The sequence below is a fragment of the Chanodichthys erythropterus genome, chromosome 19 (genome assembly GCF_024489055.1).
Source record: "Chanodichthys erythropterus isolate Z2021 chromosome 19, ASM2448905v1, whole genome shotgun sequence".
Taxonomy (NCBI): Eukaryota; Metazoa; Chordata; class Actinopteri; order Cypriniformes; family Xenocyprididae; genus Chanodichthys; species Chanodichthys erythropterus.
In genome coordinates this window covers 33890272-33916981 of record NC_090239.1, presented here as the reverse complement: position 1 = coordinate 33916981, position 26710 = coordinate 33890272, and the positions used below count along the sequence as shown (strand labels likewise).

Here is a 26710-nt window from a genome sequence, read left to right as displayed (position 1 = left end):
TCCCTTAGCAGAGCTTCTGCTTTCTCCTGTCAGATGAGTCTCCCCCTACTCAGGTGGAGCCATCCCAGGGACTCATATGCGTTCTGCCCTGCGGGCCAGTCCATGTGTTTTCCATGTAAATTCCTTCCCCTCTGGGTAGGTAGTGTTTTCCGCAGCGTTCCTTACGGGTTCGCTTCCCCAGTGTAGTCTAGTTTACTTAGTGGGTATATCGGAACAGCAGTAGACTTCCCGGCGTAAGCTCGCCCCCTTCTCCGTCCCCTTGGTGCGACGGGCAGCTAGAGCCTGCGCTGGGCACTGGAAGGGGTTTCGTAACTGTGGCGTTTTAGTTGGGATCCCAATTCGTCGGTCACTACTGACGTACGTCGAACGTGACCGACTGAAAGGGAACGTCTCGGTTACGTATGTAACCCTCGTTTCCTGAAGGAGGGAACGGAGACGTACGTCCCGTCGCCACAGTTTCTGTACCCTCGCTGCAGTGCGGACACCGGTTGTCTCCTCAGCGAAAAACAGAGTGCGATTGCATCTGCCCCCCTTTTTATATCCACCTGTTAGGGGAGGTGCGCATTATGCAAATATCGTATATTGTTTTAGTTCTCTCGAAGCTGATAGGGGCTCTCTAGCGATATCCCAATTCGTCGGTCACTACTGACGTACGTCTCCGTTCCCTCCTTCAGGGAACGAGGGTTACATACGTAACCGAGACGATTTCAATATCACAAGGTAACTAGAGACTATCAGCTCCAGCTCCAGCTCGGATCCAGCCTGTTATGAAGACTTCAGATGAAGGACTCCAGAACATCAAACATGGATGATTATACAAAATGATCATGTTATCATTGCTTTGCATGCACACTACTTTTGCTTAAAAGAAGTAATATCTTACAACTGTACGTTCTGATATCATCTCATAAAAGAAGACTTGTGTTTTTGCTACAATTGAATGTGAATTAAATTACCTTTCAGGGTGCGTTAAAAGTTGCACTGGGGCATTATTCCTAATGTGCTTGACTGTCACCATGCACATTTTCAGACATTTTAAAGCATTTTAAAGTTATGGACCCATGAATTTGACAAATGTGACAATACAGTAACAGGAGAAATTGCATTATTGGCCCAGTTGGAGGCGCTATATCTCAGCTGCCTTTAAGGGTGCGTTCAAAGTTGCACTGGGGCCTTATTCCCAATGTACTTGACTGTCACCATGCATATTTTCAGACATTTTTACTGTAGCATTTTAAAGTTATTGACCCATGAATTTGACAAACGTGACAGAAGTTTCATGAGAAATTGCACTTTTGGCCCAATTGGAGGTGTTATATCTCAGCTACCTTTATGGGTGCGTTAAAAGTTGCACTGGGGCCTTATTCCCAATGTACTTGACTGTCACCATACACATATTTAGACATTTTTACTGTAGCATTTTAAAGTTATGGACCCATGAATTTGACAAATGTGACAATACAGTAACAGGAGAAATTGCACTATTAGCCCATTTGGAGGCGCTATATCTCAGCTGCCTTTAAGGGTGCGTTCAAAGTTGCACTGGGGCCTTATTCCAAGTGCACTTGACTTTCACCATGCAACATTATGAGCAATTTTACTGTAGCATTATTAAGTTATGGACCCATGAATTTGACAAATGTGACAATACAGTAACAGGAGAAATTGCACTTTTGGCCCAATTGGAGGCGCTATATCTCAGCTGCCTTTAGGGGTGCGCTAAAAGTTGCACTGGGGCCTTATTCCAAGTGCACTTGACTGTCACCATGCATATTTTCAGACATTTTCACTGTAGCATTTTAAAGTTATGGACCCATGAATTTGACAAATGTGACAAAACATTTACAGGAGAAATTGCACTATTAGCCCAATTCGAGGCGCTATATCTCAGCTGCCTTTATGGGTGCGTTCAAAGTTGCACTCCGGCCCCTAATTCCAAGTGTACTTGCCTGTCACCATACACATTTTCAGACATTTTTACTGTAGCATCTTAAAGTTATGGACCCATGAATTTGACAAATGTGACAATATAGTAACAGGAGATATTCCACTTTTGGCCCAATTGGAGGCGCTATATCTCAGCTGCTTTTGAGGGTGCGTTCAAAGTTACACTAGAGCCTTATTCCCAATGTACTTGACTGTCACCATACACATATTTAGACATTTTTACTGTAGCATTTTAAAGTTATGGACCCATGAATTTGACAAATGTGACAATACAGTAACAGGAGAAATTGGAGGCGCTATATCTGTTTCCTTTAAGGGTGCGTTCAAAGCACAGATGTAGATGAACAAATAAGAGAATGAATAAATAAATAAATAAAACTGTGATAACATTAAGTGACTTCTAATGTTTTATGATGTGTGCATGATCCGAGTTGATTTTTGAAACCCTTACATTTTGGGTTTCATAGTGATAGTATGTAATAACTTTATTTTAATGCTAGATGACAATGTATTTGCACTCCTTAATAATCCAATTGTTGAAGATTTTTCAGCACCATGAACAGCAACAGAACAACTTTAAAGGCAGCAGAGTTATAGCGAATAGTGCAATTTCTTATGTAACTGTTTTGTCACATCTCTCAGAATCATGGGATCATAACTCGATGCTACAGTAAAATTGCCGATAATGTTGTATGCTGACAGACAAGTTATTTGGGAATAAGGTTCCAGTGCAACTTTGAACGCACCCTTAAAGACAGCTGAGATATAGCGCCTCAAATTGGGGCAAAAGTGCAATTTCTCATGAAACTTTTGTCATGTTTGTCAAATTCATGGGTCTATAACTTTAAAGTGCTACAGTAAAAATGTCTGAAAATGTGCATGGTGACAGTAAAGTACATTGGGAATAAGGCCCCAGTGCAACTTTTAACGCACCCATAAAGGCAGCTGAGATATAGCGCCTCCAATTGGGCCAAAAGTGCAATTTCTCCTGTAAATGTATTGTCACATTTGTCAAATTCATGGGTCCATAACTTTAAAATGCTACAGAAAAAATATCTGATCATATGCATGGTGACAGTCAAGTACATTGGGAATAAGGCCCCAGTGCAACTTTTAACGCACCCATAAAAGCAGCTGAGATAAAGTGCCTCCAATTGGGCCAAAAGTGCAATTTCTCATGAAACTTTTGTCACGTTTGTCAAATTCATGGGTCCATAACTTAATAATGCTACAGTATAAATGTCTGAAAATGTGTGTGGTGACAGTCAAGTGCACTTGGAATAAGGCCCCAGTGCAACTTTGAACGCACCCTTCAGGGCAGCTGAGATATAGCGCCTCCAACTGGGCCAAAAGTGCAATTTCTCCTGTTACTGTATTGTCACATTTGTCAAATTCATGGTTCCATAACTTAATAATGCTACAGTAAAATTGCTCATAATGTTGCTAGGTGACAGTCAAGTGCACTTGGAATAAGGCCCCAGTGCAACTTTGAACGCACCCTTAAAGGCAGCTGAGATATAGCGCCTCCAACTGGGACAATAATGCAATTTCTCCTGTAAATGTATTGTCACATTTGTCAAATTCATGGGTCCATAACTTTAAAATGCTACAGTAAAAATGTCTAAAAATGTGCATGGTGACAGTCAAGTGCACTTGGAATAAGGCCCCAATGCAACTTTTAACGCACCCTTAAAGGCAGCTGAGATATAACGCCTCCAAATTGGCCAAAAGTGCAATTTCTCATGAAACTTTTGTCACGTTTGTCAAATTCATGGGTCCATAACTTTAAAATGCTACAGTAAAAATGTCTGAAAATATGCATGGTGACAGTCAAGTACATTGGGAATAAGGCCCCAGTGCAACTTTGAACGCACCCTTAAAGGTAATTTAATTCACATTCACTTGTAGCAAAAACACAATAGTCTTCTTTTATGAGATATCAGAACGTACAGTTGTAAGATATTACTTCTTTTAAGCAAAAGTAGTGTGCATGCAAAGCAATGATAACATGATCATTTTGTATAATCATCCATGTTTGATGTTCTGGAGTCCTTCATCTGAAGTCTTCATAACAGGCTGAATCCAAGCTGGAGCTGGAGCTGATAGTCTCTAGTTACCTTGTGATATTGAAATCTGTAATATTTGCATGAATTAATTTTTTATCAATTGATTCATTAATGCATTTAAATGATGACGTGCAAAAAGAATGATGTAATTGTTTTTTATATACCTTTGTAATTGTACAGTAATTTTCACAGATATTTCGGTGTTATTTACATTTCAGAATAGTTTATTCTTTTTTTCTAAAAATAGACAATATAGCATAAAAAGCGTGAATAAGAGAAAAACCACACGGTCCTTCAAGTTGAGCTGATGACACGTTCAATAAACAAAGAATACTATAATTATATTTTAAGTGCCTTTATATTTTTGCAGCATATTTTCACTGATATATCAGTGCTATTTGCATTTCAAAATAGTTTATTTTGCTTTAATTCTGAAAATAGACACAAAAGGCATAAAACAGAACAACCGCACCGTCCCTAAACTAAGCGTGAATAAGAAGCTACAAACACGGAAGCGTCGCGTTTTTTAAGGTGGACTGGATAGCGTCAATAAGAAGCTGCGAATAAGAAGCTGGATTCAGCCTCGTCCGAGGCAGGCGCGCATAACCCTGGCAGCTCCCGAGCAAGCGGTAACCTCCCCCTTTCTCTCGTGAAGCCAATACGGAAGTAACTTAAACTGCGATTCATCGACTGGCCGCTAGGGACAGGCTCCAAAAGAGAGCAGAATCTCATAGAGTCCCATGTTAAATTGGCCAAGTTTATAGCAGAAAAAAACATGTTTACAAGTTGGTTCAAATTGTGATTTTGGTCTATACTGCTATTTTTGCCCTTCATGACAACTCTGAAAGGGGTGATTTTTTTTTATAACTTATAACTTAAAGTTCTGCATAATTAAGGGCGTGGTCACTTGAGTGACAGGTAGATTGTGCTGCTGTCTGTGAGCCGTCATGTTACCTCAGCTGCCGCTGAATTTGGCATCTCAGCCGTTGTTGTGCTTTTTTTCTCGATTGTTTTATACAATTATAAAATATGGCTTGCTGCATAATATTCGAGATGTGTGTCGTAGATGTGCATGCATGCGGAAGAGACACAGAACACACATTGTTGGATCGTGGCATTGGCTGAAAGTTTTGGTTGTGAGACTTACAACAATGACAATACCAGGAGGATATACAACTCTGACGGCACTGCTTGGATATTATAACTAAAACTGCTGCACTATTTTGAAAAAAATAGCTCATTTGTTTGTTAGATACGATCACTGCTCAGATTGCATCCTTTCTTGAAGAACGATGACAGAGAGCAGATCATTCAGAAGAAATGTGAAATGTTTTTTTTTTTTGTTTTGCAATGGACATTTATATTTTACCCAAGTGCCACAGATTGGATTCATCTCGCGATCTCTATTATAAAAGGTATGAAGTCCCATTTGATGTTCCATGTTGTTATTTGCACACCCAACACAAATTACTGGTGTTGGAGCATCTATATCTTGAAAAAACACCATAAATTGACAGTAAACTTTTAGAACTTTCTGATGTTAAAACTTATCTTTATTAATAATTTAGATAGTATCTAGACAGATAGCTCCTTTGCTTGCTAACGTGGTCACGTCGAGCTAGGCGGGCGTGGTTTCAGCAACCAATCACATCAGCTCAAACCACCTCCCTGCCTCTTTGCCCATTTTCAGTTATCCGGGAGTGACGTGCAGCTAAGATGGCCGCGGCCTCATTTTCGCTTCAAAACTGCTGTTCAGAACTCTATGGGTGACGTCACGGACACTACGTCCATATTTTTTTACAGTCTATGGTCCCGAGGCAGGCTCGCATAACCGTGGCAGGTCCCGAGGCAGGCGCGCATAACCCTGGCAGGTCCCGAGTCAGGCGCGCATAACCCTGGCAGGTCCCGAGGCAGGCGCGCATAACCGTGGCAGGTCCCGTGGCAGCTCCCCCTTCCACGTATTAAAGATTTTACTCCTACGGCAGCTCTGCCCAGGCTCTGTCCGACTGTCAGCACTGTGACACCGGCAACGGTAAATAGCAGTGAGCCCAGCCCACACATCAGAGAAGCGCCAGCTCTTATTTTGAAAAGGGCTTATTGATGGGGCGTGATATCACATTGAAGCAATACCCCTGATTGGCTGACTACACGTGTGGATCGTAGTCACAAACTCTGCGGAAAGATAGTGCCAAAAAGATCTGTAGACGTGTGCAGAGGGATCTGTGAATGCCCTGTGATCTGCAAACACAGATTCAACACTTGCATGATGAGCTTTGCACAGAATGTGTACGAATGTCTTTTTACAGTGGTTTGAAAATACAAGTTAGACCATGTTTGTTTGCAAATTGTGAGGAGGGCATTTGTAGATTTTTGAATGGAAAAAACAGTGAAACAGCTGTGCCAAAATTCTGAAAACAAATGCAACACAATCGACAAATAAAAATGACCCTCATGCGCAGACAAATCACTTTGCATTCATTCAAATCCTTGTCAAGTACAAGTCACTGATTTCTATTTGTGAATCATGAAGAGTCTGTTTGTCGATTTTTCATCTATTTGTAGATTTTGTTTTACATTTGTGGATCATGAGGAGTTTGTTTGCAGATTTGGAATCTATTTACAGATTGTGTTTTACATTTGCAGATTTTAAATTTATTTGTAGATCTTGTTTTGTGTTTACAAATTGTAATATGCATTTTTGACTGATAGTCTCTTCATTTTCAATGATTATGGCATTATTTTGTCACATTATTTTGGTTTTCAGGTACAAGTCACTGATTTCTATTTGTGAATCAGGATTTGTTTATTTGTGGATTTTTAATCTTTTGTAGATCATGCTTTATATTTGTGGATCACAAAGAGTTTGTTTGAGGACTTTGTATCTATTTGTAGATCTTGTTTTACATTTGCGGATCATGAGGACTTTGTTTGCGGATTTTTTATCTATTTGTAGATTGTGTTTTGTGTTTACAAGTTGTAATATCTATTTGTGAATTTTAGTCTGTCCATTTTTAATGGTTTTGGCATCAATTTACCCCCATAGTTTTACTGCGGTCAAGCCAGCCGCCACCCAGAAATGAGCGGTCAATCTAGCCGCCCCTATATTTCGCGGTCCGCGCATACACTTGGTATTACGGTAAGACTGTCTGTGAACCGATCTGAACGTGATTTCACATTCATTCATTTATTCAGTCAGTCAGTCAGTCAATAAAAATAACTAAAAAAAAAATATTTCACAGCTCAATTTCACCTGAAAATGATAGTAAACCTCAAAGCCTGACATTGTATGCTGCTGAATTCCAAAATTAAAGCCCTCCAACACTCATACGCTGTTTTGTCCATACATTGTGAAACTGAATACATTTCACAGAACTATTTTACCTTGTGTGGAGAGGACACCTTATCACAGTGTTAACGGCATCGTTTCAGCAGGATATTCTGATGTTGGATTCCAAAATAAGAGCCCCCCCAAAACTCATGTTTGTGCTGTTTTGTTCATATTTTCAGAAATTCATAAAAAATAAAATCCTAGTTTCCACAGACTAATTTCACCTCAGCTGGAGAGGACACATTCTCACAGTGTCAACTGCACCGTTTCAAGGCATTCCGATGTTGCATTCCAAAATAAGAGCCCCTCAAACCTCATGTTTCTGCTGTTTTGCTCATATTTTCAGAAATTCATAAAAAATAAAATCCTAGTTTCCACAGACTAATTTCACCTCAGGTGGAGAGGACACCTTCTCACAGTGTCAACTGCACCGTTTCAGGACATTCTGATGTTGCATTCCAAAATAAGAGCCCCCCAAAACTCATGTTTCTGCTGTTTTGCTCATATTTTCAGAAATTCATAAAAAATAAAATCCTTGTTTCCACAGAATAATTTCACCTCAGATGGACAGTTCACCTTGTCACAGTGTCAACTGCACCGTTTCAAGACATTCTGATGTTACATTCCAAAATAAGAGCCCCTCAAATCTCATGTTTCTGCTGTTTTGCTCATATTTTCATATTTTCAGAAATTCATAAAAAATAAAATCCTAGTTTCCACAGACCAATTTCACCTCAGGTGGAGAGGACACATTCTCACAGTGTCAACTGCACCGTTTCAAGACATTCTGATGTTGCATTCCAAAATAAGAGCCCCCCAAAACTCATGTTTCTGCTGTTTTGCTCATATTTTCAGAAATTCATAAAAAATAAAATCCTAGTTTCCACAGAATAATTTCACCTCAGCTGGAGAGGACACATTCTCACAGTGTCAACTGCACCGTTTCAAGACATTCTGATGTTGCATTCCAAAATAAGAGCCCCTCAAAACTCATGTTTCTGCTGTTTTGCTCATATTTTCAGAAATTCATAAAAAATAAAATCCTAGTTTCCACAGAATAATTTCGCCTCAGATGGAGAGTTCAGCTTGTCACAGTGTCAACTGCACCGTTTCAAGACATTCTGATGTTGCATTCCAAAATAAGAGCCCCTCAAATCTCATGTTTCTGCTGTTTTGCTCATATTTTCATATTTTCAGAAATTCATAAAAAATAAAATCCTAGTTTCCACAGACTAATTTCACCTCAGATGGACAGTTCACCTTGTCACAGTGTCAACTGCACCGTTTCAAGACATTCTGATGTTGCATTCCAAAATAAGAGCCCCCCAAACTTCATATCTATGCGCTGTTTTGACTATAGGTTCAGAAAATCATAAAAATAAAAGTCCTAGTTTCCACAAAACAAATTTACCTAAGATGGAGAATACACCTTCTCATAGTGTCACCTACATCGTTTCAGGACATTCTGATGTTGTGTCCCAAAATAAAAGCCCCCCAAACTTCATATCTATGCGCTGTTTTGTCTATACATTCAGAAAATCATAAAAATAAAAGTCCTAGTTTCCACAAACCAAATTCACCTCAGGTGGACAGTACACCTTGTCACGGTGTCACCTACATCGTTTCAGGACATTCTGATGTTGTATTCCAAAATTAGAGCCCCCCAAACTTCATACACAGTTTGGAATACAACGTCATAATGTACTGTAACGGTGTATTTGACACTGTGATAAGGTGTACACCCCATCTGACATTAAATTGTTCTGTGGAAACTAGGACTTTTCTTTTAAATGATTTTCTGAATGTATAGACAAAGTGCGCTGTTTTGTCTATACATTCAGAAAATCATAAAAATAAAAGTCCTAGTTTCCACAAACCAAATTCACCTCAGGTGGACAGTACACCTTGTCACGGTGTCAACTACACAGTTTCAGGACATTCTGATGTGGCATTCCAAAATAAGAGCCCCCCCAAAACTCATGTTTCTGCAGTTTTGCTCATATTTTCAGAAATTCATAAAAAATAAAATCCTAGTTTCCACAGACCAATTTCACCTCAGCTGGAGAGGACACCTTCTCACAGTGTCAACTTCACCGTTTCAAGACATTCTGATGTTGCATTCCAAAATAAGAGCCCCCCAAACCTCATGTTTCTGCAGTTTTGCTCATTTTCAGAAATTCATAACAAATAAAATCCTATAGACAAAGTGTATATATGAGATTTTGGGGGGCTCCTATTTTGGAATACAACATCAGAATGTCCTGAAACAGTGTAGCTGAAACTGTGAGAAGGTGTACTCTCCAGCTGAGGTGAAATTGGTCTGTGAAAACTAAGACTTTTATTTTTATGATTTTCTGAATATATAGACAAAACAGTGCATAGATATGAAGTTTGGGGGGCTCTTATTTTGAAATACAACATCAGAATGTCCTGAAACTGTGTAGTTGACACCGTGACAAGGTGTACTGTCCACCTGAGGTGAATTTGGTTTGTGGAAACTAGGATTTTATTTTTATGATTTTCTGAATGTATAGACAAAACAGCGCATAGATATGAGGTTTGGGGGGCTTTTATTTTGGGACACAACATCAGAATGTCCTGAAACGATGTAGGTGACACTATGAGAAGGTGTATTCTCCATCTTAGGTGAATTTGTTTTGTGGAAACTAGGACTTTTATTTTTATGATTTTCTGAACGTATAGTCAAAACAGCGTATAGATATGAAGTTTGGGGGGCTCTTATTTTGGAATGCAACATCAGAATGTCTTGAAACGGTGCAGTTGACACTGTGAGAATGTGTCCTCTCCACCTGAGGTGAAATTATTCTGTGGAAACTAGGATTTTATTTTTTATGAATTTCTGAAAATATGAGCAAAACAGCAGAAACATGAGTTTTGAGGGGCTCTTATTTTGGAATGCAACATCAGAATGTCTTGAAACGGTGCAGTTGACACTGAGAGAAGGTGTCCTCTCCAGCTGAGTTGAAATTGGTCTGTGGAAACTAGGATTTTATTTTTTATGAATTTCTGAAAATATGAGCAAAACTGCAGAAACATGAGTTTTGGGGGGCTCTTATTTTGGAATGCCACATCAGAATGTCCTGAAACTGTGTAGTTGACACCGTGACAAGGTGTACTGTCCACCTGAGGTGAATTTGGTTTGTGGAAACTAGGATTTTATTTTTATGATTTTCTGAATGTATAGACAAAACAGCGCATAGATATGAGGTTTGGGGGGCTTTTATTTTGGGACACAACATCAGAATGTCCTGAAACGATGTAGGTGACACTATGAGAAGGTGTATTCTCCATCTTAGGTGAATTTGTTTTGTGGAAACTAGGACTTTTATTTTTATGATTTTCTGAACGTATAGTCAAAACAGCGCATAGATATGAAGTTTGGGGGGCTCTTATTTTGGAATGCAACATCAGAATGTCTTGAAACGGTGCAGTTGACACTGTGAGAATGTGTCCTCTCCACCTGAGGTGAAATTATTCTGTGGAAACTAGGATTTTATTTTTTATGAATTTCTGAAAATATGAGCAAAACAGCAGAAACATGAGTTTTGAGGGGCTCTTATTTTGGAATGCAACATCAGAATGTCTTGAAACGGTGCAGTTGACACTGAGAGAAGGTGTCCTCTCCAGCTGAGTTGAAATTGGTCTGTGGAAACTAGGATTTTATTTTTTATGAATTTCTGAAAATATGAGCAAAACTGCAGAAACATGAGTTTTGGGGGGCTCTTATTTTGGAATGCCACATCAGAATGTCCTGAAACTGTGTAGTTGACACCGTGACAAGGTGTACTGTCCACCTGAGGTGAATTTGGTTTGTGGAAACTAGGATTTTATTTTTATGATTTTCTGAATGTATAGACAAAACAGCGCATAGATATGAGGTTTGGGGGGCTTTTATTTTGGGACACAACATCAGAATGTCCTGAAACGATGTAGGTGACACTATGAGAAGGTGTATTCTCCATCTTAGGTGAATTTGTTTTGTGGAAACTAGGACTTTTATTTTTATGATTTTCTGAACGTATAGTCAAAACAGCGCATAGATATGAAGTTTGGGGGGCTCTTATTTTGGAATGCAACATCAGAATGTCTTGAAACGGTGCAGTTGACACTGTGAGAATGTGTCCTCTCCATCTGAGGTGAAATTCGTCTGTGGAAACTAGGATTTTATTTTTTATGAATTTCTGAAAATATGAGCAAAACAGCAGAAACATGAGATTTGGGGGGCTCTTATTTTGGAATGCAACATCAGAATGTCTTGAAACGGTGCAGTTGACACTGCGAGAATGTGTCCTCTCCACCTGAGGTGAAATTATTCTGTGGAAACTAGGATTTAATTTATGAATTTCTGAAAATATGAAAATATGAGCAAAACTGCAGAAACATGAGTTTTGAGGGGCTCTTATTTTGGAATGCAACATCAGAATGTCTTGAAACGGTGCAGTTGACACTGTGAGAATGTGTCCTCTCCAGCTGAGGTGAAATTAGTCTGTGGAAACTAGGATTTTATTTTTTATGAATTTCTGAAAATATGAGCAAAACAGCAGAAACATGAGTTTTGGGGTCTCTTATTTTGGAATGCAACATCAGAATGTCTTGAAATGGTGCAGTTGACACTGTGAGAAGATGAACTGTCCATCTGAGGTGAAATTAGTCTGTGGAAACTAGGATTTTATTTTTTATGAATTTCTGAAAATATGAGCAAATCTGCAGAAACATGAGTTTTGGGGGGCTCTTATTTTGGAATGCAACATCAGAATGTCCTGAAACGGTGCAGTTGACACTGTGAGAATGTGTCCTCTCCAGCTGAGTTGAAATTGGTCTGTGGAAACTAGGATTTTATTTTTTATGAATTTCTGAAAATATGAACAAAACAGCAGAAACATGAGTTTTGGGGGGCTCTTATTTTGGAATGCCACATCAGAATGTCCTGAAACTGTGTAGTTGACACCGTGACAAGGTGTACTGTCCACCTGAGGTGAATTTGGTTTGTGGAAACTAGGATTTTATTTTTATGATTTTCTGAATGTATAGACAAAACAGCGCATAGATATGAGGTTTGGGGGGCTTTTATTTTGGGACACAACATCAGAATGTCCTGAAACGATGTAGGTGACACTATGAGAAGGTGTATTCTCCATCTTAGGTGAATTTGTTTTGTGGAAACTAGGACTTTTATTTTTATGATTTTCTGAACGTATAGTCAAAACAGCGCATAGATATGAAGTTTGGGGGGCTCTTATTTTGGAATGCAACATCAGAATGTCTTGAAACGGTGCAGTTGACACTGTGACAAGGTGAACTGTCCATCTGAGGTGAAATTCGTCTGTGGAAACTAGGATTGTATTTTTTATGAATTTCTGAAAATATGAGCAAAACAGCAGAAACATGAGATTTGGGGGGCTCTTATTTTGGAATGCAACATCAGAATGTCTTGAAACGGTGCAGTTGACACTGCGAGAATGTGTCCTCTCCACCTGAGGTGAAATTATTCTGTGGAAACTAGGATTTAATTTATGAATTTCTGAAAATATGAAAATATGAGCAAAACTGCAGAAACATGAGTTTTGAGGGGCTCTTATTTTGGAATGCAACATCAGAATGTCTTGAAACGGTGCAGTTGACACTGTGAGAATGTGTCCTCTCCAGCTGAGGTGAAATTAGTCTGTGGAAACTAGGATTTTATTTTTTATGAATTTCTGAAAATATGAGCAAAACAGCAGAAACATGAGTTTTGGGGTCTCTTATTTTGGAATGCAACATCAGAATGTCTTGAAATGGTGCAGTTGACACTGTGAGAAGATGAACTGTCCATCTGAGGTGAAATTAGTCTGTGGAAACTAGGATTTTATTTTTTATGAATTTCTGAAAATATGAGCAAATCTGCAGAAACATGAGTTTTGGGGGGCTCTTATTTTGGAATGCAACATCAGAATGTCCTGAAACGGTGCAGTTGACACTGTGAGAATGTGTCCTCTCCAGCTGAGTTGAAATTAGTCTGTGGAAACTAGGATTTTATTTTTTATGAATTTCTGAAAATATGAGCAAAACAGCAGAAACATGAGGTTTGAGGGGCTCTTATTTTGGAATGCAACATCGGAATGCCTTGAAACGGTGCAGTTGACACTGTGAGAATGTGTCCTCTCCAGCTGAGTTGAAATTGGTCTGTGGAAACTAGGATTTTATTTTTTATGAATTTCTGAAAATATGAACAAAACAGCACAAACATGAGTTTTGGGGGGGCTCTTATTTTGGAATCCAACATCAGAATATCCTGCTGAAACGATGCCGTTAACACTGTGATAAGGTGTCCTCTCCACACGAGGTAAAATAGTTCTGTGAAATGTATTCAGTTTCACAATGTATGGACAAAACAGCGTATGAGTGTTGGAGGGCTTTAATTTTGGAATTCAGCAGCATACAATGTCAGGCTTTGAGGTTTACTATCATTTTCAGGTGAAATTGAGCTGTGAAATTTTTTTTTTTTAGTTATTTTTATTGACTGACTGACTGAATAAATGAATGAATGTGAAATCACGTTCAGATCGGTTCACAGACAGTCTTACCGTAATACCAAGTGTATGCGCGGACCGCGAAATATAGGGGCGGCTAGATTGACCGCTCATTTCTGGGTGGCGGCTGGCTTGACCGCAGTATAGTTTTTCAGTTGCGTTTTACTATGTGGGAAAACGATCTTTTTATGCCCAACGTCACCACATTCGAAACATTTTAAATTTCCGGGGCTCACGTAAATCATATGATTTACCCTCATGTTTAATTCGGAAAGAAATATCAAGCGATGGTTGATCAAGAAACATAAACACATGATGCCTAAAAGACAACACATTTTTCCAAACCTCAACAATTATTTTTCAATGTCACTGTTCAGTATGAAAAGGGGTACGTTAGAGATCGTAACTTTTACAGATTGCGACACAAGCAGTGAAACAACAGTAAACGCTCCATTTATCCAAACGCCAATTTCAATTAGTTTACTCACCATACTTTCGTCTTTAAGGAAAATCACCACCGCTTTCATCCTTGACGCTGAAATAATATTTTCGTATCCAATTTGCTCACCAAACGCGACAAGCACATCTTCTACCGGCGTCAGGTACACACCTGACTCCATGAGGGAGCGAGAATGAGGCAACACCCCCACTTGGGTGAGCCTCCATCTCAGGCCTCCACCACGAAGTCTAAAAACACCCCGAAAACGAAACTTATAATACTCAAAATTAGATTAATATATAAACTAAACAAAATAAAAAATATAAAAGACAAGAAAAATGGGGGAAAACATTTAACAAATAGAGAAACCCAACACTCCTCTCACCCGTTTGTTGCTTCCATAACCCAAACTCCCAACATGCAGAGAGAGAGAGAGAGAGAGAGAGAGAGAGAGAGAGAGAGAGAGAGAGAGAGAGAGATTTTTTTTGATTTTTAGAAAACTTTATTTACATTAATTATACTTATACATTAATTATTTCACATATCCAAAATCACATTCTATTTCATCTTAAACTATCACCAAATATTAAAGAACTGTTTTCAATTTTACAGAGTACTTCTCCACAAGTCCAAATCAATTCAAAATCCAATAGATTTTTCATACATAAATAAAAAGCAAAATCATGTCTAATTCTTGTTTTTACAAGTCCTTTAAAAGCATTCACTACATTACATTCAGTTCCACGCTCAACTTTCTGTTTTCTACTTAAATAAATAGACATTTTTGCTTTTCCTATAATAAAATTCAACAAACGACCTTTTTTTTTATTTGCTTTAAAAACCTTGAGACCGTAAATAAATACAGGTATATTAAACATTTCATTAAAATCATCAAAAATCACTTTCAACACTTCAAATAGAGATTGCAACCTTTCACAGTATATATAACAATGAAAAATAGTTTCTCTCTGCCCACAAAAAACACAACTATCTTTTACTTGTGGATTCAAGATAGAAATGAAGGCATTCACTGCAACAATGCCATGCAAGATCTTCCATTGCAAATCTCCAATAAATTTCGTCAATGGTGGCTTGTATAACATACCCCACATTGGTTTAAAATTGGAATCAATATTTAATTGACTACACCATGGATTATCAGAACGATGTACCAACTTGTCTTTGTTCATCACCTTTACACACATTTTATATAAACATTTTCCTCCAATAAATTTTAAATTTCTGTCCCTCAAATTTTTTAACACTTTTAAAGGACAGTTAATACCCACATCTGGCAAATCCGGAGAAATAGTCATGTCAGGAAAATTGTCCTCAGCATTTGATCTTTTCCGTGATGTTGAATAATCATATAAAAGCATCCACTCTTCTTCACATAAAGAGCTTCGACATTTTTCCAACATCTGTCCAACTATTCGTTCAGAGTGAATTCCAAGTCTTTGAGTCAGTGCGACAATATTACTTAGATTCCACCCAGCCACTTCAATTAGATCCTTCAATGTTATAATCTGTGCATTCTTCAATTTTTGTTCAATCCATGATGGTATCTCGGCAGATACATTCAGACGAGATCCATTAATCAATGGTTCTAACAACAACCAATATAGGGATTTTACATCAGTAGACCTTGTTATTTTCATCAAACACCATGATTTTCGAACACCTTCATAAAAAAAAGGCATTTCTTTCCAATCTATTTTCTTACAATTTATCCAAAATAATTCTTTACTTAATCCAAGCTTCCCAACACCACTTAACAGTTTAAATGCTACATTTGTCCAAGGCAGCTTTTGATACAATAATTTTTTTACAAACTGCAATCTAAAAGCTGCTTTCCTACTTTCAAGATGTATTAAACCTTGTCCTCCCTCCTCTAAGGGTAGATACAACACACTTTTAGGAAGCCAGTGTAATTTATTCCAAAAAAAATTAACAAGGGAAGTTTGAATCTTTTCTAACAGGCCCGCTGGAGGTTCTAATACTGCTAAACGGTGCCATAACATGGATGCTACTAAATTATTAATTACAAGGACTTTCCCCCTAAATGACATTTTGGTTAACAGCCAATTCCACCTTGCCAATCTTCCTTGTACTTTTTCTAAAACATTTTCCCAATTCTTTTCCATTGTTATAACATCACCTAAAAACACCCCTAAATATTTAAAACCTCCTTTTGTCCAGAACATTCCACAAGGTAAAGTTGGTTTTTCAGCTTGCCAATTACCCACTAATAGGGCTGCACTTTTTGACCAATTAACCTTCGAAGACGAAATTCTACCAAAGTCTTCAACGATTTTTGTTAGTCTATTAACATCTTCTTGGTCATTAATTAATACTATTACATCATCAGCGTATGCTGACAACTTTACAGATGTATATACACTATCATATTTGAAACCACACATACTCTCCCTTATTTGATTTAAAAGAGGTTCCAAAGCAATAGAATATAACATTCCAGACATTGAACATCCCTGTCTTATTCCTCTTCCAACTTTAAACGGAGCACTCAAGCCACCATTGATCTTCAATATGCTTTCAATGTTTTCATAAAGGACTTTCATCATATTTATAAAACCAGGAGGAAAACCAAAAGCTTCAAAAGTATCCCATAAATAACAGTGTTCTACCCGGTCAAAGGCTTTTTCCTGGTCTAATGAAATAAGACCACATTTAAAGCCAAAAATCCTTGAAACCTCTAAAACATCTCTGATTAATGAAATATTGTCAACAATTGACCTGTTGGGTATACAATATGACTGATCCATATGTATTATCGATTCCATCACTTCTTTTAATCGATTGGCCAAAGTTTTAGACAAGATTTTATAATCAGCACATAATAATGACACTGGTCTCCAATTTTTGATTTCCTTTAAATCACCTTTTTTTGGGAGCAGGGTTAAAACTGCCCTTCTACAGCTCTGTGGCAACTGTCCTCCATTCAAGCTATTATTCAGAACTTCAAGCAAATCATCTCCCAAAAAATCCCAATAGGCCTTATAAAAATCAACAGGAAGACCATCAATTCCTGGTGCTTTCCCATTTTTTAAACTTTGTAAAGAAGCATACAACTCCTCCTTTGACAATGGTTTCATTAATTCTTCATAAAATTCTTCAGGCACCTGAGGAAGATCTTTATAAAAGTGTTTTGCCATTAGATCATTTTTTTCATGTTCACTTGAATAGAGCTCTTCATAAAAATCAACTGCTCTTCTCCGTATGTCAGACATTTTAGTGATTTCTTTCCCATCATTGGATTTTAAACAATGAATTAACCGGCTTTGGCCATTTTTCCTTTCCAGGCCAAAAAAAAATCTAGACGGGGCATCCATTTCAGATGCATTCTGAAATCTTGATCTCACCAAAGCCCCTTGCGCTCTGACTCCTAATAGATCAGTTAAAACTCTTTTTTTCGTTTTCAAAGATATAAAATAATCTTGATCTCCTGTGGCCCCACATAAATTCTGAAGCTCCACAATATCATCTTCTAATTTTTTTATATATCCAACAATGTCCTTTGTTACATTGAAAGCATATTGATTACAAAACTGTTCTATTTGAAGTTTTCCAGTATCCCACCATTGTTGCAATGAAATAAAATTCTTTTTGCAATTTCCATTTTTCCCAAAAAAATCTAAAACAATTTCTAAAATGAAAATCTTCAACAAAAGCACAATTAAAATGCCAATATGCACTTTTATTTCTTATAGAATTAATAAAAACAGAAATAATCACCATAGAATGATCTGAAAAACCTACTGGACATATGTGACAACTTTTAAAACATTGAGATTGAAATTTATAACAATAAAATCTATCTAATCTTGCCAAAGCAATATGATTTTCTCTTACATGTGTCCATGTATACTGTCTTATATTGCTATTCAAATTCCTCCAAATATCACAGAGTTCATTTGATACAATTAATTGTGACAATCTTCGTCTTGAAGCACAATGAGGCTCGAGATGATTTCTATCAATATCATTGACAGTACAATTAAAGTCTCCACCAATTATTAAATAATGATCTTCACATTGCTGAACTGTATTAGCAAGTGTATCTAAAAAAATCATTCTTTCATATGCCTTAACTGGAGCATAAACATTAATCAATACTAGTGTTATCTTCTCATATTTTGCTGTAACTTTTAATAACCTTCCTTCCATTACTTGTTCTATCTTATATGAATCCGGCAAAAAATTTCTTGAAAATAGAATGCCAACTCCTGCACTAAAAACACTTTTATGACTAAAACAAATCTGACCATCCCATTCTTTTTGCCACTCAACAACGTTATCTGGTGTGCTATGGGTTTCTTGTACAAACGCTATATCTATACCTTTTATTTTCAAAACATCATATAATTTTGCTCTTTTAACAACATCTCTCGCTCCATTCAAATTAATGGATGATATTTTGAAATTATTCATTATGAGAGAGCATATCAAAAAGCACAAAACAAGCAAATTTGTATTATTATTCCACCATTTGATCACTTTCATTTTGCCTTAGTTGAGAACTCAATCTTTGTACTATTTTTTCAACCTATACACATCTGGATTAGACAAACAATTGTCCCCTCTTTCTCTCATCAAAACTCTGGCTGACTCAATAAACAACATACGATCAGGAAAATAGTCAGTAACTTCAACATTCCGCTTCCCTTTAGTGGACTGTAAGAAGCTTCTCATTTTCTCTAAACTATAGCCACTAAAGTCTTTCTTTACATTATTGAAAGCATCAAAAGATTCTTTCTCACTATCCGAACCTGAAACTTCATCAGCGCTGTAAGACTCTCCACAAGCCTCAACCTCCTTAATAGCGTCACTATTCTGCATTTTTTTCTTTGATTTGGGCACAACCTCACATTGATTTGTTTTTCTTTTAATTGTTGGAACTTTAAAAATCGTTTCATCATCTCTGAGCTGTTCTTCTTCTAGCTCATTTAGATCCATTTCTTCACTTTCCTGTGTTTCCTTCGTGTTTTCCTCTATATTTTTACTTACTTCCTCCCTTTCCATCATTGTTTCTTTCTCACTCTCCTTTCCATTCGTACCACCATCATCTAATTGTTCCGTGTTGTTCTTTTCACTGTTTCCTACCTCTACAACCCTTTCCACAGTAGGCCTACTATCATTCAGAGTTTCTTTTTCTGGACATGAACGCATCAAATGTCCTTCCTTGCCGCATCCAAAACACTTCAAGCTTTCAGTTGACGCAAAAATCACATAGTCAAAACTATCGATCTTAAACTTAAGAACAATATTCAAATCCTCTACCTCACTCTTCAGAACCATATATACTTGTCGCCTGAACGAAACGACATGCTTCAACAATGGCGATTTGCAACCTAAAGGTATCCTTTTTATGGTTGAAACTATCTGACCATGTCTTGAAAGTTCCCTTTCTATAGTTTCATCCTTAACGAAAGGAGGCACATTTGACAACAATACTTTCTTCGCTGGGTTAACAAGAGGAAACACTTTCACAAAACTATCATTCAAGGTTATTCCTTTTTCAACCACCTCATTCACTTTGTCAATTTTGTCTAAAAATAAGACAACAGCACCGTTCATCCTAGATGCAGACCTTATACTATCACATCCAACAATATTCCCAATCGCCAAACTAACCTCTTCCACTGAGTTCTCAGCACCAACCGGCACTTTAACGCCATGTCGCCGAGTTAGCTGTTCAAAACTCGCTCCTCCTGAACTCGCCATGGCCGTCAGTAAAAAACTGACGAACACTCCCGAACCCCACCCCCCTTCTTACTATCACTCAAGTACCAACACCACAAGATATAGCAACAATACACACATAAGAAAAAAGAATAGAAAAACAGACCGTAAGTAGTTGAAGAAAAAACTTCATCCACGCTCTGATTCACTCTCCACACTCACTCCACAGACGCCACGCATGCGCAAACGCGAAAAGAGAGAGAGAGAGAGAGAGAGAGAGAGAGAGAGAGAGAGAGAGAGAGAGAGAGAGAGAGAGAGAGAGAGAGAGAGAGAGAGAGAGAGCTTCCTTTGCTGTAACGTTAGCTCTAGTTGTCTCTAGTGTCTAATTGTTTATTACAAGTCATTGTTGCAGTGTATTTCATACTGCACTTTGTTCATGTTTAATATAATGTTTAACCATTGTTTATGAATGTTATATTTTCTATGAATATCTGTACTGTATTTGTTTAAATACATTTAGGCCTACATTTTAATAATTCTTCATCTGCTAGCTACAGCCATTGTAGGTCTCTGACTAAAAACTGATACCTAGTGGTCAAAACCAAAAGCAAAATTAATAGTCCAGTTAGTAAATGTAGACAAAGACTTTTGGTTAGCTTGTATGTTTGGTGCGGAATGGGTTGGGTTGGGACCCAACCTCATTTTCTTTCATAGGGCCCAAAATTGCTAGCGGCGCCCCTGGACAAGTCCATCAACTACTCATTCAGTAATCTAGTTGTCCCGCATTTATTTAGCCTATTTTAATTAACAAACTCCACCAGCCCACCGAAAACTTTCTGTTTTAGCAATTCATAGCCACAGAAGCAATCTCAGACACCGCTCCCACAAGTGCTTTCAATCTAAACTTATTCCCCACTGCCGCAGCAGTGATTTGACCACCGTACTAATAATAGCATCAGTTTTCATTTTAAAATCTATTTCTCACTGCTGCAGCAGTGAATTGGTCAATGCCCTTACGTCAGCCTCCAAACAAAAACTTTTTCCCACTGCCACAGCAGTGATTTCATCCTCTGCTCACAAATCAGCTTCTGATCGAACTTAATTCCTCACCATTACAGCAGTGTTCTCGGACACCGATCTCATACCAGCTTCAGATTAAACTTAATATCTCACTACCGCAGTATAGTGATTCCGGCCATTGATCTCTCAACAGCTTTCAGATTAAACTTATTTCATTGCTGCAGCAAGGATTTTGGCCACTTCTCTAACGCCAGCTCTCAGAGTAAAGTTCATTTCTCACTACCGCAGTAGTGAATTTGGCTACTAGTCTCATAAGCTTCCAGAGTAAACTATTCTTTAATGCTGCAGTAGTGATTTCGGCCACCACTCCCTTGCCAGCTTTAAATTAAACTCAATTTCCACTACCCCAATAGTAATTTTGGCCACGTCTCTCACACCAGCCTTCAGAGTAAATTTAATTTCTCACTACTGCAGTAGTGATTTTGGCCACCATTCTCACATAAGCTCCCAGAGTAAACTTTATTCTCTACTGCTACAGCAGTGATTTCAGCCACCGCTCACTCACCAGCTTCAGAGTAAAATTTTATTTTTTCACTACCACAGTAGTAATTTCGTCCACCTCTTTCATGCCAGCTTCCAGAGTTAATTTTATTCCTCACTGCCACAGCAGTGATTTCATCCATCGCTCTAGCACCAGCTCTCAAACCAAACTCTATGGGTTCCTCTCAATATCCCTCCTCGTCTCCTCGCTCCTCCGTCCTCCATCATATGACCCGGAAAACGATCGAGCTCAGCCATCTTGAAGGACATCTCAATTCTCTAATTGCACCGCGAGAAGGCGAGGAACGAGGAGTGAGGAGGCTTCCTGAGGAGTTATGAGCGAGGATACACAGGTGCATCCTTTGCGGAAAGTCTTTCTCAGAGTAACCTGACGCACGCATAAATTCTCCTCCCCCTTCTTATCTGTCACAATAATTTAAATGTATGCTTTACTTTTACAGTTTAAATAAACTTTATATCTCATATATTTCAACTAGGCATCTTGCTCTATTAATATTTATTATATTTTTTTAAATAACCAAACTTTAACAACATGTGGGTAGATCCCTCGAGCGCAGCTGATGACGTCTTGAAGTGATGCTAAAGGGAGCGAGGATTTATCATTTCACTTGATTTAATTCCTCCGTCCTCTCGTCTTTTCCTTGTGTCCTTCTCTCGCGCCCTGAAGGGGTGGAGCTAAGACGCAAGGAAAGGAAGCGAGGAGAGGAAACAAGGATGCACAAATAAGAATTGAGAAGCACCCTAATTCTACCCAATGCACCAATGATTTCTCATACCTCCCTTATAATAACTGATGCGGAAGTGTCTGTCACTAATGTGCTTTGGTCTGAGTGCTGTCATGATGCATTAACTTGCATTCAATTTTCACCACATTCCGCTGAAATGCACACACCAATTGTGTGATGATGCAATTATTTGTAATGATGATTTTCATTTTATCACTTTTTGTTTCATTTTTGTGATAACTCTCATCCTCACTTTGATGTTTGCTTATGGCATTTCTTGTCAAGAGTAACATGAAGTATAGTAGTCAACATTTGAAGTGGATCAAAAACAGTAAACACAGTAGGATTAAAAACAGTAGGCCTGTCCAAAGACCCACACTTGCACTTTTTGCACTTGTTTACTTAAATAATGTATGTCTGGAGTTTGGCCAAGTGTTCAAGTGGGCGCGAAGACTGCAAGTGTTTTAAGATTTTTGTCGCTGCGTGATTATGGTGCTTCATTTTCAAACATTTTACAAAATAAATTTATTCTCTGCAGTCACTGCACCATCAAATACAGTTTGAATTGTTAAAGAAATGTCAAAGCACAATTTCATGTAACTTCAAAAACATAATGCATAAAAGGTAAAAGTAACACTTGGCACTTAAAAACAAGATGTCATTCACATTTTTTCTCTTTTAATGTCTAAGATCAGTTTAATCGAAATGTCAACCTATTTCTTATTGGTTCTAGGTGCATGAATTTGACAAGAACAGACACAAGATATAGGAAAGGTTTATGTACTTTTATTTGCGTTACTTTTAAGTTACAGGTGGTTTTGAGGACAAAGAGATGAATCAAGAGAAAAGAAAGAAAAATGCCAAAAAAAAACAAAAAATGAGGACTTTGGAATGGAGGAGTAAACAAGGGATAAAAAGTAAAAACAAAGATGTTTTCTTGTTTCATTTCCTCATCCTCACTCTGTCTTCCTCTGCATCTTCTATTAGTGTCTATTAGTGTTCAGTGTCTTTCCTTCCTACTTTTTCTCCAAGAAAACAAACAGGAAACATTGAATCTATTACAGAGATGCACCATCTCTTTAAATATCCCCTCTTCCTATACATTTATGAAGGGAAACACTGGCAGACAGAACAGAAAGATTGTGATTTCATGATTTTAGATTATTTTATTGAAAATAATCACATTAGCTACATGTAACTCACATTCAGAGAGCCCAGATACCAAAAGACCTCCAGTTCAGACAAGTGTTTCTGTGAGAGGACAGATGGACCTTGGGGAGACTGAAAATGTAACAAGATGGTGTGTTAATGAGGTGGTAGAGAGATGGCTGATGGATTGAGTTATTCTTCCTCTTTCTCCTCTCCGTGTGTTATGACGTAGCAGATGTTCTTGTAGTCTACGTTTCCAGCCACATCTGGAGGAAAGGCAGCCCAAAGGTTGGTCATCTAGGAGAAGATAACAATCAGAAGATTTTAAATAATTTGTCAAGTAAAACAAAGGCTACATTATGAGTGACTAGGATGTTCTGGGTGCCTGTGCATGGTGCAACAGAAAAAGCAAACCCCTATATATCTCTATATGTGGCTCAGGTTCTACTTATAATGAATAGCATTTTTCATAATATACATTGATTAAAAGCAGGTTTACAGAGATTCTTGATGTTAATGTTTATAGTACCTTAATGCCTGATTGTCCACATTTACAAATTAGAGTTGGCCGTACTATAAATGTATGGATAAGGGATATTTTTTAATTGTTTAATCACACATTTCTTCTCAATAAGCCATAGTTTGAATTTTGTCATAGCACATACAGTAATTATGATTCTTGCTTTAGCAAACTAATTAAAATAATCTAACTACAACTAACCTCCTCAGCGGTAAATCTGTCACACTGGGTGGTCAGGAGTTCCTCAAGGCTATATAAAAAAAAAAAATGTTATATTCTTGAAAATGAATCTTCACCATATTTGTAAGGGCTTTAAAGTTAAACATTCTCTTTTGTGAACAATGAGTCAGGACACTTACAATTCCTTCTTGATGGTGCCTGTAGCCTCAGGGTCCAGAACTTTGAAAGCACTCACGATAACATCCTCAGGGTCAGCACCTTAATGAAGAGTTGGATGGATAAATGTTGTGAATATTTGATGAGATGTCAATACTATGCATTCTATAAATACAAAACCATCTTTTGTACGTTTTCATAACCCTTCATTGTAAGTAACTGTAAGTCTAAAGGAGCTGCTTTACGTTTTTTGCCATTTTTATCGTCCTGTAGCTCAAACAGTAGAGCAGGGATGGACAACTCCGGTCCTGGAGGGCCAGTGTCCAGCAGAGTTTAGCTCCAACCCTAATCAAACACACCTGAACCAGCTAATCAAGGTCTTTAGGATTAGTAGAAAGTTATAGGCAAGTGAGTTTTTATCAGGGATGGAGATAAACTCTGCAGGACACTGGCCCTCCAGGACCGGAGTTGTCCATCCTTGCAGTAGAGCATGGTGCTAGCAACAGCAATGTCATGGTTTTGATTCCTAGGGAATACACAAACTGATAAAAATGTTTACCTTGAAAGCTCTATAAGTCACTTTGAATAAAAGTGTCTGCCAAATGCATGCAAATGTATCTAGCAGGTAAAATTTATGTGCCGAGGTAAAAGTTACAAATATTGATTCTTAACCTCTAACCAAAAGTATGTACAATAGAAATGATTTGTGATTAAAAGAATAACTAAGTCAGAGAAGATTTAAACAACTCACCCTTTAGCTTCTCACCAAACATGGTGAGGAAGACAGTGAAGTTGATGGGGCCGCTGGCCTCTTTGACCATGGCTTCCAGCTCCTCATTTTTCACATTTAGTTGACCCATGGAAGCCAGCACATCTCTCAGATCGTCCTTGCTGATAATACCATCCCTGTTCTGGTCGATGATTGTGAAGGCCTGTTTGGTTTAGGGAGGGTAATACAGTTTAGACATTAATCACATTTATGGGGTCTATGTAACATACTATTGAGGATTACTGGTAAGTACAAAGAACAATCTTCACAGCATTTCTAGGCTTTAAAGTATACTTTTCAAAGGATATGAATTTTAATTGAAGTTACTACTAATTACATCATTGGTCGCCAAAGTTACACAAGATGTTTTTACACAAGAAAAGATTCATTTTGTAGTTGTGAAATACATTTCCCTTTCTGGCATGAGGTCTTCATGTTCTGAACATCGTTGAAACTGGAAACGACATCTGAGATCAAGAAGTATCTTGGCAGCTGCTGCCCACTTGTCTTAGTTGTTAAAAGGTCATAGAATGTACAACAAGACTTTGGGGATATTTAAGGAGGGGGGATTGGTTACATATGCCAGCCCCAACTAATCTCCCTACCACCTCTACTTACAACTTACAATAGCTATTGTTTTTGCTAATTGGTTATTGAACATAAAACTAATGTTACACTTGGTTACTTTTTTTTTTTTTTTTTGAATAAAGTAGTCACCAAGTGTAACATTACTTTTATGTTTCCAAAAATCTACCACTTGCTGAGTTACTAGTTAACACAGAAATCTGAAATGTAAGATTTTCAAACACATGAATATCTAACATGTCCTCAACATTAATCACTGATATGATTTGACTGATTGATTTGATTGATGATAAAACTACTCCCTGAATTTTTTCTGTGTTGTGTTGTGTTTAAAAAATGTACAGCTTAAATGTATAATATGTTCCTTAGGAATAACGTTTATGATAAATCAATACATGTTAATGTATTGAACTAATTTTAGGTTTAGCATAAATTTAACAAACATAAGTCAAATTACTGAAGAATGTGCTCTGTACCTCCTTGTATTCCTGGATCTGGCTCTGCTCAAACATGGAGAAGACGTTAGAGCTGCCGCCCTCTGCCTGCTGCCTCCTCTTGGCCTTCTTGGGTGCCTAGAGAGAAACACATATGTATGGAGTGAAAAAACACACATGAATGTTTTGCTGCTCCATTTCAGTTACGAGTTCTGTCATCATATAAATTTTTCTGCTAATTTCCCAGTGAAAATGTATTGTTCATGTTGCAATTTCAAATGTATATTTCCAGTGACAATGGGGCTCTATATTTCAGAAGGTGTCAAGGAAAGATGTTTTGTAAAGTTGTCAAGTGCACTGGCACCTCAACTTCGTTCTCTTGCCAAATTTCTGACTATCTAATGACTGACACAGATTAATCTGTTATCAAATGATGAGGAGTGTCCATCAATTATCCTCATCTTGAAGAATTGAGTTTATATTTTTTTGTCTTAAGTCTTCTAAAAGCACTCACCATCTCTCAATTTTTTGCCGTTGGTCAAAGAGGAGAAGTATACACCACACTGATGTGACTGACATATTCGTAGTTCCTTTCTGG

The 26710-nt window shown here is 37.8% G+C and overlaps 1 protein-coding gene across 1 annotated transcript; it reads right to left on the bottom strand.

Moving 5' to 3' along the window:
- Positions 1-23416: 23416 nt before the first annotated feature.
- On the bottom strand, positions 23417-26250 carry mylpfb (myosin light chain, phosphorylatable, fast skeletal muscle b). The gene is made up of 5 exons (XM_067368821.1): positions 26155-26250; positions 25076-25256; positions 24348-24426; positions 24190-24238; positions 23417-23765 (listed from the first exon to the last, which is right to left on the bottom strand). Exons 1-5 carry the CDS (start codon positions 26188-26190, stop codon positions 23661-23663), a joined length of 450 nt encoding a protein of 149 aa, XP_067224922.1. The 5' UTR covers positions 26191-26250; the 3' UTR covers positions 23417-23660.
- Between the last annotated feature and the right edge of the window lie 460 nt (positions 26251-26710).

Coding starts and splice junctions, on each gene's coding strand:
- mylpfb (XM_067368821.1), bottom strand. CDS start 26,190: ATGTTTGAGCAGAGCCAGATCCAGGAATACAAGGAG. Junction 24,239..24,347: donor GGCACCATCAAGAAGGAATT/GTAAGTGTCCTG, acceptor TTTTTTATATAG/CCTTGAGGAACTCCTGACCA. Junction 23,766..24,189: donor ACAGATTTACCGCTGAGGAG/GTTAGTTGTAGT, acceptor ATCTTCTCCTAG/ATGACCAACCTTTGGGCTGC.